At 41.3% G+C, this 18,268-nt stretch overlaps 1 protein-coding gene across 1 annotated transcript in view; it reads left to right on the plus strand.

The window, feature by feature from the left end:
• Setd3 (SET domain containing 3, actin N3(tau)-histidine methyltransferase) overlaps positions 1-18,268 on the plus strand; it is a 69,670-nt gene that overhangs the window by 20,980 nt on the left and 30,422 nt on the right. The window contains exons 5-6 of the mRNA XM_075947248.1: positions 457-529; positions 787-1,043. Coding sequence (XP_075803363.1) covers positions 457-529; positions 787-1,043 — 330 coding nt within the window. The remainder of the gene's footprint in view (positions 1-456; positions 530-786; positions 1,044-18,268) is intronic.

Consider the following 18,268-nt stretch of genomic DNA (forward strand, 5'->3'; position numbering starts at 1 on the left):
ATAGTGAGGTCAAGGACATTTGTGGGCTGGTACTTGGGCCAATGTTGTGTTTGCAGCAGGGATTCTGCTCTGGTCCATGACCTCAGCAGAAGAAGCACTTTACTTATAAAATATGAGGGTAAGGATTATTTCATTTTTATAACTTGAAAGTATAGCAAGCAGTAAAACATACCTTTGTGTTCTACTCCAGATGTTTTACTTGTTTCAAATTAACGCTGGAAGTCTTGTTTTGTTTCATCAGCATAAGGACCACGTAGTGCCAGTTTTCCTCCCAGAAATTTTATGTTATTCTTCTACTCATTTAACTACAGTACACATGTGAATATTTAAAACATACCTGATTTCTAGAAGTGCTGATATATAGCTGTGTTGTATTTCTTGTAGTTGGCTTTCTGACAGTAGATGTGGTTGAGATCATGTTGTGAGAGTCTACTGTTTTCTTATTTTTTTCTCTAGGCAGAAGAATTGTTTTTATGGGTTCCACGAAAGCTACTGATGACCGTTGAGTCTGCTAAGAATTCAGTATTGGGTAAGAATAATTTGTTTAAGGCAATGTACAAGCTGTATAAATATATAAAATTTCATTCCTAATGATAAAAGATCATGCTTGGTTGTTTTTCAACTGATGATATAGGTCCTCAAATCCATATTAAATGTTTTCTATTTTATGTCCGGAGAAGGATGCATGTGACCTTGGAGTTTTGCGCTGTTTTTTTTGCATGTTTAAATGGTGGCTTTTTAAAGGAGTTCATGACATTTACATTGCTAACTTCTGGATTGATTCAGGGCCCCTATATTCTCAAGACCGAATTCTCCAAGCCATGGGAAACATTGCACTGGCCTTTCATCTGCTGTGTGAGCGAGCCAGCCCCAACTCTTTCTGGCAGCCGTACATTCAGACTCTCCCCAGTGAATATGACACCCCTCTCTACTTTGAAGAAGAGGAAGTGCGATGTCTTCAGTCGACACAAGCCATCCATGATGTCTTCAGCCAGTATAAAAACACAGCACGCCAGTATGCCTATTTCTATAAAGTCATCCAGGTGAGCAGGTGGGGAAGAATGGACCTGTGCATGTGTGCCCATCTTCTTACAGGTCCCTAAGCACTTTGCTTTTAAGCTAAAGGGTATTCAGGTACCTTTCTTTTATCATTTCCATATTTGCAGAACTACTACCATATAGTTTTAAGTGTATCTGGCTTCATCAGCATCCAGAATCAATACAAGCAGCCGTTTCTCACTGACTAAAGTCACTGACAGATTATCAAGAGATTTTACAGGCTGTGAACTTTATGGGATATAAAAAAGGTCCCCTGTGTGTTGTATTTCTAGGAAAATTAAAATTGATTTATAGGGGCTGGAGAGATGACTCAGAGGTTAAGAGCTGTTGTTGCTTTTGCAGAAGAGCAGGGTTCAATTCTCAGCACTTACATGATGTGTTACAGCCTTCTGTAATTCCAGATACAGGGAATCTGACATCCTTTTCTGACTTCTGTGGGCAGAAGGCACTCATACAGTACACGGACACACATTTAGGCAAAACATTCATAGATAAAATGGATAGATTTAATAAAAACTAAAAACTTAAAATACTAGGAAACAAATTGGTAAAAGTTAAAAAAATTAATTTCTACTCTATTCATTAGTTGAAGAAAATGACAGTTATGTAAACTGCAGGTGATTTGCTTATGTTTCTCAAAGTGTACGAGGTATTATATTTTAGGGAGTTCTAAGTGGAAGTGTCATACACAAATCTCTGGAGGGTTTATTTTGGCTTTCTGTGTTTGGGGGTCCCATCACTGCTTCAGGAAAGGATAGAGTCAGTGCGGGCAGTGCTGCAGTGCCCACCCTGAGCTGAGCAGGTGTCTCTTCTGGACTCCTTTGCAGTACTCGGGCCCACTTCTGTCCTGCTTCACCTGACTGGAGGGCAGGAATGGTAGCTGCTGTCCCTCCCTTTCATTGAGCAGTTTGGCAGCCTGAATTGGACTGGTGTGGCTCTTTTATAAATCATCTGTCCATAGTGTTTTGTTATGCTTTCTAGATGTGGTAATTGCATTTTATTGCTTTATGGAATAGTTTTATGCATTACTTTATTTTTACTTATTTATTTACCCATTTTAAAGATGACTGTGTGTGTGTGTGTGTGTGTGTATGTGTGTATGTGTACATGTACACACACTGTAGATGGAACCTAGGAAATGGTGCTTGCTAGGTAAGCATTCTTCCACCAACATCGATTCATTGTTTTAGTTTTACAGTGTGCTTGCTTTATAGAAATATTCCTCTCAGAAATACATCTCCCTCCTGCCAAATATTTCAGCTATTTCAAGTCACATGATCCTTGCCTCATAGAAACTGCTTTGCCTTTCTAAACCTCAAGGTTAGGACATTATGAAGAATGATAATACAGCTTTTTCTTTCAGGTTTGTCTAATTTAAAAAACTGTTGATGGAGCCAGATTAAAACTTGGCCTCTTTATTTACAATGTCCTGGACATTTGACATTTGGTGTGGCTTTTTGCCATTTGCAAGCGTTATGCCTTTATTCTTAGTTTTTATTTGAGCACCTTGGCATTGTGTATGCCCCTGAGTGTTTCTCTCTCTCTCCCTGTGCATGTGTGTGTACGTACACATGTGTGTGAACTTTAGGTTTGGGGTATAGTCACTTATGTGGGTTAGCTGGGAGGCCTTATTAGCAAGGGCCCCAAACTGGAGGATCCTGAGTGTGGTATAGGCAGAACAAAGCAGTAGAGGGTAATCTGTGTGGTAAAAGCCCAGTGGCCATGTGGGACGAGCATAGGCTTTGACATAAGTCACATCTCTGGTCCATCTCACTTGCTGTGGAAATGGATTTGGAATGGGCTGCTTTTTACTCAGCTGGTGCCATGTAGTAACCAGGGTGGGCTCTGGTGCTGATTTGGGAGGGCATACTTACTTTGCCACTACTTAGCACTGTACTGTGCCACAGTGGGCAGTGCTGTGCTTTCCTTGACTGTAAGGTGGGAAGATACAGCCCCAGCTTCTAGGGGAAAGTAGACAGAAGGAGCTGACCTGTGTGAAGCCCGTGGGCTTGCTGTAATTGTCACTGTCTGCATCCTTCAATCCTTCAGCCCAGGTTACTTGGTTGTTACAGTTTTTTTTCTGTTTTTTTTTTTTTTGTTGTTGTTGTTTTGTTTTTCTTCTTCCTGGTGCTGGGATACATCAGACTTATTAACCTTTTCTCCTGCAGTTTCTGGTGGGCAAGGATAATGAAGAGCCTCCTGAAAGCCTAGAGACCAGAGCCCCAGGATAGTCACAAACTCAGAACTGTCCAGTCCTTACAGTCCTGTGGTTAGTCTGGGAAATTATGTTTTTAGTCTTTAAAGTTCATACAGGTTTTAATGTTTTCTGTAATCTAAAATAGTGTAAAATGACTTATTTCAAAGTGAGGTTGGCATGGTGGAAAAGCCACTCTCCTCTCCAGAACCCAGGGTGCCACACTGTTAACCTGTCAGTGCAGTCTGACACCATGGTTATTTTCTTCCTCCTCCTTAACTTCCTTCTCATTCCTTTTTATTTTATTTTATTTGTTTGTTTATTTTGTTTTTGGGGGACAGAATTTCGTTATATTGCCCTGGATTGGCATGGAATTTGTTATGTAGCCTAGGATGGCCTTGAGTGTATGGTCACCTTTCTGCCTCTGTGCTGGGATTACAAGCATGCTGTACACCATACCTAGCTAACTGCTGTAATTCTTTTTCCAAAGAAAACATAACCATCACTAAATGATGAAAAGAAGGAACAGAAGGGACCATTCAAGTTGAAAATGCCTAATGAACGTTTGTAGAAAGTTTTGTTTTCTTTTCTGTGAGTCTTCTTTATTTGTTTGTTTTTCAAGATAGGGTTTCTCTGTGTAGCCCTGAGTGTCCTGTAACTTGCTATGTTGACCAGGCTGGCCTTGAACTCAGAACTCAGAGATATGCTTGCCTACGTCTCCTAAGTGCTGATTAAAGTTGTGTACCACTACCACCACTTCCTTCCTTTCTCCCTCCCTCCTTCCTTCCTTTTCTTCTTCCCTCCCTCCCTTCTTCCCTCCTTCCTTTCCTTTAAAAAATAAACAAAAACAAAAAACCAAACAAACAAAAACTAAAGTCTCATTATGTAATTCCAGCTGACTTGGAATTTGCTATGTAGACCAGGTTGGTCTCAAACTCACAGAGATTTGATTGCCCTCCCCTCCTAAATACTAGGATTAAGATTGTGCTCCACCATATCTGGCCTGTAGAAAGTTTCTTAACCAGGATTTCCAATTAAGTGCCTGTTGGAATAAGCACTGTAGGCAGCTTAGAACGGGGGCATAACCTGAGACCCAGCCCATGAGCTCAGGTGTGCATCAGGAATATGGTAGCAGATTTAAGGAGCATCTGTCCTGTATTAGCTAGACACACACAACTGGTAGAATGAACAGTCTGTGATCCAAGGAGTTCAGCATCTGTTTCACTACAGAAAAGTAAATAATTTGGTAGTTATTTGGTTCATAAGGCTGTAAGTCTCTGCAGTCGCAATCTGATGCTGACGTTCTAGAGGGTTCCTGGAGAGTTGCTGGTCTTCAGTCTGTGTTCGAATTTTAAAGATTTAATACCGACTGCAGCAACAGGATTGTGAATTTGCCGGCAAGAGTGAAGGCAAGCTGGAAAAAAAGTTTCCTTCTTCTATGTCTTTTCATGTGGACCACCAACCTCCAGAAGGTGAGACCCAGGTTTGGGTAGGTCTTTCTTCTAATCTAATTAAGAGAAGTTTCTTATAGGAGTGCCCAGCAGCATGGGTCCTTGCCAATTCCAGATGCAGTCAAGTTGACAACCAAGATTAGGCATATCACTCATTGAAAACCATCTTTTGAGTCCAGCTGTTTTTCTTGTTTTAGAATAGTCTTATCACTTTCGAAAGTGTTGAGTCATAAATCAGTAAATACAGATGTTACTGTTGTTTGCTGTCCTTGTCTTCTCTTCTTGGAGCGGTGAAGGGCTCTTTCTCATGCTTTTCCAGGGGCAGTACAATGTCTGTGCCTTAGCACTCAGAAAGAGGGAGGAGAGCATCCACTGTGTTGTATTTACACCCTGATTGACATTTTCATCACAGGATCTGCCTTCTAGGTTTTGTTTGTTTTGTTTCTGCATTGAGAATCTTCATCTTTACAAGGAACATGAGAACCATCCCCTAGAAAAATATCTGTGAGCTCTGTCACAGCCCTTTCCGGGCCGCAGGGAAAGGATGTCCATATTCCATTTCTAGCTTGTGATTTCCCCTTAGAATCATCTTCCTGAGTGTCTGTATCTAGCTCTTCAGAACATCTGACTGCCAGCTTGAGAGTTCCTTTGTCAAGGCTCAGAGTAAGTGCTCCACACCTCCGGTGTCTGTGGTGTGACCCTGGTCCTTGACAGATCTGTGCCCATTAGTAGAGAGCGTCACACTGTTCCCCCGTGTTTGGAGTTTTATTCTAAATGCATCATGACTAACTTCTAGTAATCAGAAACTTCTTTAAGATTTAGATTTCTTTGTATTGCTTTTTTATTTTAATTTTTTTGGTCACTTATTTCTTGATTGCCTAAAACCTAGACAAAGTTATTTCCTGTGTTCTCTTTTTCCAGAATATTTCTTTGGTCAAGGCCTTCTTGGTGTGGGCACTTTTATTAGTTCAAGTGAACTGATTTTAGCTTGCTTTATAGTGTTTGTTTTAAAATGAAGTCTTGCCAGGCCTCTGCTCCTCTTCCCTTCCCTTGTGTACTGGAGATTTGGGTGTCTGGTCTTCCAGGCGTCCTTCCAGATCCTGCACTGTAATCTTTTCTTCCTTTTTTTTTTTCCCCCTTCAACGAAGAGCAGGCAAGCAAGGCTTTATTGAGAAGTAGAATAACAGCTCTTGCAACAGGGAGAACCTGAGAATAGGTTGTCTGAGGTTGTATTCTTTGGTGCTTAGCAATCACTGTATCCTTCTACAAGGTTGTAAGCATATGACAGGAGCCTCAGGCAAGCACTGAGAGCCTACTTGGTGTTGATGCAGCACCTGCTGGTGGACCCTTGTACTGCAGCTTGATTTTAACACTCCAAGTCTAAGAGCTAAGTTTAGAAACTGACTAAGCCACATGCTAGAAAAGGCTTCTAAGGGTTGAGAGCCCTCAATAGGGATAAAATTTCCATCAGTTAGTGAACAGGAGCCAGAGAAGAAAGGACTGGTGGGGAAAGGCAGAACCTGGGTTTTCCAACTTGCAGTTTTACAGCTAAGAAAATGCTCCTAGTAAATGAGAAAGTAACCACAGGTCAGCTCCATGTGAGACTTCCACATGGCAGCATTGTAACCAGTTTTGTGATAGAAATCAGTGGAAAAACAAGATTTGGCTTAAACTCAGATTAGAAACTACATATTTGTATGAAAGTGGAATCAACTCCAATTAGATTTTACTCTCCTTACTGTGCTGAATGATCAAATGAAAAAGATACAGGTCTGAGAATAAGCTGATAGTCATTTTATAACATGTCAGTTGATGACGCTGGGCATCAGCTTATGTTGAAGATAAGAATTTTCACAAAGACACACATTTTCCTGTGTTGAAACTTTAAAATCGATTACGGGTTTAACAGGGTTTAACATTTATTCATTTCCTAGTTTAGGTGACTTGTTGCATGTTTACCTGGATTTCCTTTTGTGGAGAAAATGATTTGTGTATTAGTTGTGTATCTTGTTTCAGTGTGAGAGAATTCATTCATAGTGAGTTTTGCTTCAGAGTGTAGTATGGCAGTCTTGAATTGGATATCTTCGCTGGGCAGGCAACCTCCAGCTAATCTGTGTTGTGGTGACAGAAGAGATGAACAACCATAGTTACAGTTACTGCTGCACCTGCTACAGCCTGTTCTGAACTTGGGACCCTGTCAAGAAGCAGAAAGAGATGCCACTTTTGGTTCTCAGAGTGCCATGACAGTTGTGGTTGAATACAGACAGTTATTTGTCCTGTTTGCTGTGGCTTTACTTGTATCTGTCTTTTGGCAGCACAAGACACGCACTTGCTGTCATGCAAAAGCCCTGTAACAAACATGCCTTTTAGGAACATGCATGAAATTATGTGGAAGACTCTGAGCACCAGCTTGTAGTGTTCCCTATCTTCAGATGCTTTTAGGATGAGAGGTCAGAAACTGCAGGTAGAATCCAACTGTGTGTGGGGGTGGGGGGAGGAGGTTGCTAGGGATTGAATCTAGTGCCATTGGGTCATACCCCCAACTTCACAAAGGTTTTCTGTGACCCTGGTACTCTTTTGGAGAGTACTTGTGGAAGTCACTCATTTGTACTTATCTGATTTCTCAAGTTAGGTTGAGATTATGCATTTTTGGCAATAACGCATATTATACCCTGCTCAGTTGTTTAGCTTTTTTTTAAATTTTTATTTATTTATTTATTCATTCATTCATTTATTTATTATGTATACAATGTTTTGTCTGTATGCCTGCAGGCCAGAAGAGGGCACCAGACCTCATTACAGATGGTTGTGAGCCACCATATGGTTGCTGGGAATTGAACTCAGGACCTTTGGAAGAGCAGGCAATGCTCTTAACCACTGAGCCATCTCTCCAGCCCCAGTTGTTTAGCGTTTAGTTTGAAAAACTTTTGTGCTTATAGACAAGTTATAAAATAGAGCTCACACTCATGTTGCCTAGTCTGACTTAGTAATGCCTTACACAACTGCAGTGTAAAACATGATCCAAGAGGACAGTGGTGGTACAGAGCTCCCCCAGCTGCTCTCCTTTTTGCTGACAATTTCTCTGTCTTCTCAGTTCCTTTCAGACTCTGGCATTGTTTTGAAGAATACTCTGACAGCCACTTTATAGACATCTTTAATTTAATATTTATCTGAAGTTTTTCACATTAAACTGAGATCATGTTTTTGGCAAGAGTATCATAGAAGTCAAGTTGAGTCCTCAGGGAACACATAAATTAATGTGCTTTATTAATGTTTGTTCCAATAAAGTGGACAGCAAGTAAATACCCTATTCTTTTAGACTAGTAAATACCCTATTCTTAGACTAGTAAATACCCTATTCTTAGACTAGTAAATACCCTATTCTCTTAGACTAGTAAATACCCTATTCTCTTAGACTAGTAAATACCCTATTCTCTTAGACTAGTAAATACCCTATTCTCTTAGACTAGTAAATACCCTATTCTCTTAGACTAGTAAATACCCTATTCTCTTAGACTAGTTTTTGTGCTGCCACTGTCCTCTGCACTAGGCATGTGTGACTGTGATGTGTGCCAACTGGAAACTTTCTGTTCTGTTTTTCTTCTTCAGGTATTGGAATTTTACTTTGAGGAATAGCTGTCCCTACTTTCCTATTTATTGATTTATTCAGTGGTTCATGTCAACAAGGATTCCTGGATTCTTGTTTTATTTGATGGGTTATATGATCCATTGCTCTCACTGTTGATTTGATACACGCTGTTGTAAATGACTTTGCATGTGACAGTTGATTTCTTTTTCAGTTTGAACTATTTGGAGAACATTCTATGCAGCATTTTTCGTATGTCAGGTAAAAATCTGTTTACTCTTGCATCACACATCACAGAGTTCCTTTGGCATCAGAATGGAAAGTAGTGTGGGTAGTGCTTTCTAGTGTCACTCTCTAGCCTATCCTTACTTAAGCATGTCTCTGGGGACAAAGGTTCCATTAGGAATGCTTTGTTCTTAGCTTACTTCATAGTGATGCCACAGCTACTAAATTAGGGCTGTGAGCAACAGAAGTGAGTGTGAAGGAACAGAGTCAGAGGTAATGATGGCATGAACACCAGGTTAGCGGACCAAAGGTGCTGAGATGAGTGAGCATTGGGTTCTTGTGTTCAGTAGCTTTGGAGCCACAGTGGAAGTTAGGAGGTGTAGAAGGGCAATAACAATTCTGCTTTCATGGTTTCCCTGTGACTTTGCTGGGTGCCTTTCTCTTCAGGTCAGCAACATCCATTTATGGAATGCTTGTGGGGCTGTACTGAAAAAGTGCAGGGGTGAGGGTGGTGGGTAGAAAGAGTTTTTGTGTACAACACCAGGAACTCATGCTGCAAATGGCAGTCCCTGTGGGACAGAGCTGTGACCATGCCTTTGTGACTGCTGAGAGGAAGAGATGCTCAATAAGAGGACTCCCTGTCTATTAGTTGTTTTTTCAGAAGTGCACTGAGGATGGAGCTTAGTGCCTCGTGCTATGGGAGAAGCACTCTGCACCAACTACAGCCTTAGACCTCCTTGGCTCCAATGATCCAGAAAGGAGGGATGTGTGCACATGTGCACATGAGGAATAGACAGTTTGGGAGCTGCTTCCTGGGTGCTGTGATGTCTGTACTTTTTGAATCGGGTTTAGAACAGTTTTGTTCAAGTTCAAGGCTCAGTGGCCTATTAAACTGTGTGTCCTTGCGTGTCCCTGATAGGCATTCTCATCATTTCTAATGTGCGTTCAGTGTATAAGAGTGCCTTTGTTCTTTGTGAGGGTCCCACATTTGTGTACTACTCATTTAAACATGGTAGACAGATGTTTCTGTCCCTCCTTGTCCCACAGCTGTTCTTTCCCAAAGAAACACACAGAGGCTTATATTAATTACAAACTATTTGGCCTATTGTTCAGGCTTATTACTAACTACCTTTTATAACTTAAAATAACCCATAATTCTTGTCTATGTTTAGCCATGTGCTTTGGTACCTTTTATCAGTGAGGCATTCTTATCTTACATCCTCTGCATCTGGCCAGTGACTGACTCTCTGCTTTTCCTCTTCCCAGAATTCTTAGTCTGGTCACCCCACCTATACTTCTGCCTGGCTACTGGCCATTCAGCATTTTATTAAACCAATATGAGTGACAAATCGTTACAGTATACAAGACTATTATCCCACAGCAAAACATGTATCTGATGTTCACCATTTTCATAAATAAAGACTGTGGAGGTGTCATTTTAAAATCTAATTTGAATTTCTCACTGTGAATGCCATTGCAATTTAGATAGAATCTTCATTAGAATCTTTGGGGAATTCAATGCCCTTTGTTTCCTATTTTTTCTGCCTTTACTTTTGGTGGCTTCTGGGAGACTTTTTTCCTGTGTCCGTGGTTCTGTCTGTGGTAAAGCTATACCTCGTATCATGGTGTTGAGAGTGGGCAGGGGACAACACTTAGTCGTTGAGCCTGGAACATTGTAGCCTGTTCTCATGTCCTGTGGAAGCTGCTCAGGCTTAGACTCCCGCATGTGCAGCCTGCTTTGTTCCCTGTAGCACTCCTACCCTCCACGCTCTAATTTCCTCTCTTCCTTAGGAAGGTCCCAGCCTTCCTCCCTTTCCTTAGTCCCTGCCCGCCAGGCCTGTCAGAATTCAAACTTGTGACTTTTATCACTCAGTTTGTGAGTAGACATTCAGCAAACAAAGTAATACACATATATTACTTATTGTCCCCTAGTACCAGATGTTCACCTGTTAGAGAAGCACCTGTATGGATGCAGTACATATGCAAATCCCTGGTAATAGGACTCAGGCCTGATACCTCTCCAGAAAAGGAGAGAGGGAGGAAAATGGTGTAATGCTTATTGGTATTTCAGTTTTAGTTGCTGCCCCCGTGTCCTGGAGGTGTGTTTCAATGTTCCATGCCCTCTGACCTTGGTTTCTGTCCGAAAGCAGATCAGTATCTGATAGCACGTCATGTTTCCTTATTTTCTATCTCCTCAACTAGAATGCTAACCACTGAAGTCAGGGACCTAGTTTCATTCTCAGTTAGAAGGATAGCTAGGGATGATGACACAGAGCTAGTGCTTGGTAATTATTTATTGAGTAAAGTCATAGCAGAAATAGCAAACAGCTGTTGTTCAAAGTAAAACATAACTCTGGTGGACACCACATTCTGAAGCCCACTGGAACTGTGATTACATTGACATCAGTGAGGAACTGAGTATTTGCATGGATCTAGGGATGCTGGACAAGCATTGTCCACTGAGCTGCAGCCTTAGACAAGCCCTGCTCTGACTATAAGTTGAGTTTGGAAGGTCCCAGAGCTGGTACTCTAGTCATCTGCTGGCCTTCCAGTTCAGTTCAGAATCAGCACTGTTCACATTATCTGTGTGATGGCCTCTTTCACAGGCTGCAAAGGGTCAGGGGCAAACTGGTATTCCTGCCAATCGTGTGTTCTGATGAGCTACACCCTCAGCCCCCTCTTTCCTTTTCTGAGACAGGGTATTGTTATATAGTGCAAGCTGGTCCAAACTCCATTATAGCCTTTACTAGCTTCAAATTTGTTATCTTCTTGCCTCAGCCACCTAATTGCTGGGATTACAGGTATGTTGTCAATATGCTGTGGTTGATTCTATTCTTCTGAATGGGGATGTTTGCTTTTATCTTGTGTTCACATTTTGGAGTTACCAGGATTTGTAGACTATCCTGAGCAATGATTCCATGATGATCTGGATGAGCTTTCTCAAGATTCAAGGTCAGGCTTTTTTATTTAGATTGTGAAGTGCTGTCATTTCTTTAGATTCACTTTTCCATCATCCAGGGTTGGCTTTTGACCGATCAGTGTCTACACAGCTAACAAGGATCTTTCTGGAATATAAATGACAATCTTTTCGTTCCTCTGCTTCTGCTTACGTTTGGAGTAAATTGGAATGGCAGGACTTCTCAGTGGTGCTTGTTGGTCCCTTCACTCTTACCACTCCCTTTCTTGTGGCCTTTCCTCAGAGATCCTAGGACTGGATAAGCCTTTGCTATCTGCAAGAGCCTTCCCCCAATTTCCAAAGCAACTCCTTCACTTTATGGTTTTAGTTTAGAGTCTTTCTGAGTGTGTATTTTCTTGACATGATTCTCTGTCATTTGTGCTGTGTGCTACTTATTTCTTTATAGTCCCACTACTATCTTGAGTTGCTTTTGTCTTTATACCTGTGTCTTCTCTTGTGTGAGCACCATGGACAGGGACCTGTCTCTCTTGAGAAGTCATTGCCCTCTGATTCTGCAGGTCACCTTGACCAGGGCCTATTGGGTAATAAGCTTCTGCACCGTTAGAGAGTGAGTGAAGCCCATCCCAGCCAGGAGACCAGTTTGCCTGGTAAAGCTTAGAGTTTGGGAGAATCAGAGAGGATCTTAAGGCTTCTGGAATGTATTGTTTCCAAGTTAATCTTCTTGTTGTTACTTGACCTGGAGTGGAAATTGTGATATTAAATTCCCATCTTACTCTACTTTGTCAAAGCTTAAGATGTAGTAGCCACAAGTAGCCTGTTGGGTATTGCCTGTGGATTTCATTTCTATTTAGAATGCATTGTTTCAAATAGATGACTTTTGCATACAAAAATCAGGTCTGGAGCAAATTTTTATTTTTAAATTGTAAGTTTGTGCAAGTGAGGGTTTAATAGAAGTGCTCACCCAGCCTTTACCATGGTGACATGGGCGTGTCTGAAGGAAAAACTGTCAGAACGAACAGATTTCACTTTCTATATGCCAGTGATTTCAGGACCAACTTTAATGAGTTCTGAAATTTTTGTGTCAGTCTCTTGTTTTTTTCTTAAGTATTGTGAAGGAGTTTAAAATTAATATGCCATTTTTTATTTGCTAGTATTTACATCAGACATGATATTGTCAGCCTTGAAATTCCTGCTCTTATGTTGTCTTTTTTAAGTTTCAGGTGAGTTAGAGGCCCTGGCCCCTGAACCAAAAGGACACTGGCTTTATCTTAATAGCTACGTCTCCTATGACCTGTATGATGTGATTACTGGTACCTGAAGGTGAACCCTTGATTAGTTATGGCGTGTCGGTTCATTCTACAGTGACAGAGTATTGCTTTTAGTGTTGAAATGTTAGGAGTGCTCAAAAACTGAAAAAAGATCTACAGAGAAGGACTATGTCTCTCTGCTCATGCAAGTGCCTCATTACATAAAAGTTGTGTATGTCTAGTGACTCTGACCCCTCTGGCTTCCTTTTTATGAAGGGAAGGCAAATAAGACTTTATTGAGAAGAGTGACAGTACTTCCTGTGGCAGAGAGGGATCTGCAGAATAGGTTGCCCTCTAGTGGCCTTTCTGATTTGGCCCTTCACACCTAGCCACATTGCAAGTTGTCACTCATACATGAGGAACTTTGCCAAGTGCTAGCTCTGCAGAGAGGCCGAGTGCTTCTGTCCACAAGGAGCTGTCTGTTAAATCCAGTCTGGCGATACAAAGCAGGAGTGGGATCCATCCACAGTCAGGGAGAGGAGCAGCAGATGTAGAGAATGAGACACAGAGGTGGGGCTTCTCACTATAGGTCAGCCTGGTGTGTCATGAGATAGCAAGTAGGCAGAGGAGGTGAAGGAGGGATTTAGAAGCAGGGAACAGCATTAGCAAGGTCATATACTTTTCTAGATGTCAAGATCCGCCTTGTGTATAGCTGTGAGAACTCATCAGACTTCCCGTTTGGCAAGTGAGGAGCTTGCATTGAAAGTGTCCTCTGTTTGAGTACTTTGATTCCTGCTAATTAGTGATTTGTCTGTATTTAATGGCATTTTTGACTACCTTTTCTGTTTAAGGTGCCAAGCTCACTTTGTCTTGAACGGTGGGGTGCTGGTTTATTATTTTTTCTTTTTAATATCCCACTTCAGTTGGGAATGTCCTTGTTCAGTTAGTGCTGCCTGTTTGCACGTGGGTGTGCTATCCCCAGAGCATAGGCTACCAGTTGCTACAATGCCAAAGAAAAATGACTCTTCCTCCTCTAGCTATCATCAGATGTCAGTAGCTTTTCACCTGGGATGGGGCCTAAGTCATGGCCTATCCTGAGGCAGCCTTTCACCCCTTCCCATCCACCAGCTCGTCCATTCTTTCTGTCCCTCTTCTGCTTGTTGTCCCAGGTAGAGCTGAGCACCCACAGTCTAAAGTGTAAACTTTTTGAAGAATTGTTTACAGTTTACTCAGGCAGTATAGGTGGAAAATAACAAAAAAAAAGAGCAAGACATGATAGCTGATAAATGGCTATCAATAATGAGCAGATGCCATTGACTTTCAAAGTAGCCAATGTTAATATAATATGTAACTTAAAAGAGGTAGGGAATAGTTAATAACCCCTATAGCAAAGGTTAACCTTTTGGGGAAATTTCCTCTTGACTTTTAGTTTTTTGTTTTAAATGAAAGTTAAGCTACACCATGTAGAGTTGCCAAGAATTTCATACAGTACCCACAGTCAAGGTTAGGATATGACAGCTCTTCAGTGTCCTTTCTCAGACAGCAGACACCCATTCTTTTCAAGGTGTCACCAAACCTCCTATAAGTGGAGGCCTCTTTTGCATCTGCTGCTCTTGCCCCGTGTAATGTTTGTGAGATTTGTCCATGTTGTTGTGTATGGCAATAGGTCAGCCCCTTTTCATTGTTCTATAAACTGTCTTGTATAAATTTACATTTTTTTCTTTTTCTCCTTTCTTTCTTTTGAGATAGGGTTTCACCCTGTAGCCTAGGCTAACATGTAATTCTCAGTGCCGTCCTGTTATAAGTAGCCTTATTAGCTGTCTTCCTATGGACATTACTTGAGTATAGTGTCAGTTCTCTTGCCTCAGTGTCCCAGATGCTAGGATTACAGGTGATACCTGGCTTCTTCTGCTCATGGAGACTGGTTGTTTGCTGTGCTCAGGCTGTGTGCTAGTTTCTTTTTATCATTGCTGTGACAGATTTAACAGTCATAAAGCAACGTAAGGGAAGAAGCTCCTTGGAGACTGTACCCCGTGGCTGGACACATTGCATTTGCAGTTAAGATACACAGAGGACCCTTGATGCTCAGTTTCCTCTCTTTTGATTGAGTCCAGGGTTTTCGTCCATATTCTGTGTGGGTCTTCCCCCTCTTAGTAAACTCTAGAAACACCCTCATGGGTACTCTTTATGAGGCATGTTTTCTGAGGGATTCTAAATCCAGTCAAACTGACAAATAAAGTATCATGGGCAGGTATGGGAGAGAGAGACAGAGAATGTGAATGGATGTGTACGTGTATACACGTGCACCCATGCATATGCACATGTGTCACAATGGGCATGTGGAGGTTAGAGGACAACTTTGTGGAATCAGTTCTTCCCTTCTACCTTTACATGGGTCCTGAGGATTGAACTCAGATCATCACACATGCACAGAAGCACCTTTGCCCACTGGACCATCTTGCTGGCACGGTTAAAAGTAGCCTTATATGTGTCTTCCTTTGGACATACACACTCTTCTTCTGGGCATCTCTTGGGAGAAGGATTACTGGAGTATTGAATATTTGCTCATTTAGTCTCAGTAGACATTGCTAAACAATCCTGTGCTTGAACCAATTTGCACTCTCACCAGCAATCATTTCTAGTTGTTCTACTTCTTCACCAACACTTTGTCCTTGGGGACATTGGTGTTGGTGTACATTTTAGGTTTTTGTGGTTCTGATTTCCACTGGTGACTTAAAGTGGTAAGCATGCTTCTGTTCGCTTACCAGCTCCATGGACGTCCTCTGTTAAAAGAGCTATGCAAGTCTTCTGCTCATTTAAAATATGTTCTATTCAGCCCTGTAGACCTCAAGTTCATCCTATAGACATGCAATCAGTATAAAATTAATTAAATACTTAAACATAATTTAAAAAAAATTTGAGATCCTGTGTCTTTTTTGGAGGGTTATTTAACATTACTAATTTTTTTGATTTAATAAAATATATGTAACCAATAAATACTTTCATAGTGTTGTGTAATCTTCTTTACTAAGTATTTTTCAAGCTTTTCCACCACTCAGTACAGAAAGTCTCATCATGAAGAAGTAACTTGCCATTGGCTGCTTTTAGTTTGGTCCTCTCTTCTTGAATATGTGTTCTTCATTATATTTGGGTTTTGTGACTGTCTTTCAGTTTGTGATTTCTGGAGTCACTTTCCAAAGGATTTTTTTTTTTTGAGTGGATATTCTTATGCTACCAGTCTTATATTAAAGGTAGTGCTTTTTGTAGTCATCTCAAGAATGTTTTATCCAGCCCAGAAGTTCTCAACTGAGGATTTGTTCCTTGGGAGGAAGAGACATTTTTGGCTGTCACAGCTGGATCATGGATGCTGTAAACGTCTTACAATGCAACAAGGAATGATTTGGCCTCAGATATCAATAGACGAAAGTTTGGACTCAGGCTTACCATGAGATGTGTTACCGTATTTATGTATTTGCTTCTGGAAGTGTTACAGCTTCTGGAAAGAAATCTTGATCTTTCTAACATGTGTGCTCCTAGCCTTTTGTTTAAAACAAAACTCGGTTTTGTTTATGATAGAGAGCTTTGTATGGGTCATATTGACAGATGAAACTAAGGTTTGTTTGGTGGTTTAAAGGTAGTATCTGAACATGAGGGTAAATGACCTGACTTGCAGAAGCTAGAGACTTTATGCTTTCCAGTCTGACCACGGAGCAGATTTTATGCAGGCAAAGGACTCACACATTTAAAGAATAAATCTTTGAGAGCTCAGGATTTCTCATTGTTGCTTAACTTTAATGTTACAACTGTAATGAAAACTGAAATTCCCATTGCTTTCCTGAACAAAAGAGTAAATCCAGGAAACAACTTGACTGTGAAGTGTGCTCTTATCAGAATTGCCATCTGGTTCTTGGCACACAAGTGTGATGAGTAGCTGGATGCTTGCTGGATGGGGAGGAATTTGTTCTTTCTTTTTTATGTGTAGTTCAGTTGTGTTTCCACCTGTCAGGTATGTCATAAAATTGACTAGGTATACAGATTGTGGTAACCTACCCACGTGATCACTTAGGAGAGAGCTGGGAGAAGTACATTGAACCTTGCGGCAGCTGGTGCTCAGCAGGAAGTGCTGGGAGAGTGGTATGGAGACGTTTCTTTCAATTCACAGCCTGAGTAGATACATAGAATTCTTAACATTAAAATCTACTTACTTTAAAACCAGAATCAATACTGTAGGGTGGTCAGATGAGGAGAATCATTGTGTCCAGTGTATATTATGGGATGGTAACTGTTCTGCTGGTGGTGATCCCTGGGAGATTGATTTAATAATTAATAAACCAGTTGATGTGGGTTTATTAGAGTCAGGGTTTTGTTTTAAAGCTTACAAATACAAGCTACTTTTTGGGGTACTGTTGCTGTCTCTGGTACTCTTCTGATATAGATAGATTGTGTATCTATATACAGGTATGTGCATGCATGCGTACATGCTGGAACAAGTATGCACACACAGGTAATTAGCCTGACATGAATGTAGAGGTCATAGGACAACTTGTGGAAGATGGTTCTCTCTTCCACCGTGTGGGTTCTTGGGGGTTAAATTCAGGCTTGTCAGCAAGCAGTTTTATCCACTGAGACATCTTGCCACCCCCGCCCCCAACCTTTTTAAATGATACTTTTTGTAGGGAGGGTCTGCTCAAGGTCAAATCCAGAGTCTTGCCTCACGTACTGTAGGCAAGTGCTTTACCACCAAGCTACAACTCCATCTCTAAATGGAACTTTAAAATTAAGTCATGTGTACATGTAATAAAAAATTAGTAGAGTTTTGGTGAGTCAGAATCTCAAGAGAGCAGATCACAGAACCTTAGCATGGGGTTCATTTCTTTAGCCTTGGTGCAGAATGTGCTCATGGACTATAGTGGAAGGAGTCAGCAAGGCAGCCATATTCTTAACATTCTCCATGGTGCAACTAGCACACCCCCTGGAGACTATACAGTCAAGTATAGGTGGCTTGGGTTCCCTTCCTGCATCTGAGGTGAGTACACAGAAAGGCTGACCCAAAGGGCCACAGACCTGGAAAGCTGCTGCAGCCGTTGGAACTGCTCTCGGACTTCATGCTGTTTCACAGCTTTTGTCTGTCTCACGGAGTGAAAGCAGGTGTATGATGTTGATAAGATCAAAATAAACTGTTAGTATACATGGTAGGCCTTATGGGGTCTTCAGATTACTTGATTTTCATACAGCTTTGGAGATGGAAGCAGTTCAGATGGGTTCCTATATTGGATTTGGTTCTGGTTAAGATCCAGCAGAGACATATCAGTGTGATGCATTATAACTGCTAGAGTACATAGCATGTGTTTGAAAAGACTTGCCTACGCCAAAGAGTCATATATTTGGAACTAAAATAGAGTATTTGTTCTGAGGTGAGTCAAAGTGGAGCATAAATTGGGACAGAAGGGGCAAGAAGCTGTCCCTATACTAACAGCAATTCTAATAGACCAAATTCTCCTCCAGCTTCCCTGATTGAACTCTTGCCTCTAGTTGAAGAGAAGCAGGGTCTCTGCCTTCACTGGTACCTCACCCTACCAGTCATCACCT

The sequence above is a fragment of the Microtus pennsylvanicus genome, chromosome 14 (assembly GCF_037038515.1).
Source record: "Microtus pennsylvanicus isolate mMicPen1 chromosome 14, mMicPen1.hap1, whole genome shotgun sequence".
Taxonomy (NCBI): Eukaryota; Metazoa; Chordata; class Mammalia; order Rodentia; family Cricetidae; genus Microtus; species Microtus pennsylvanicus.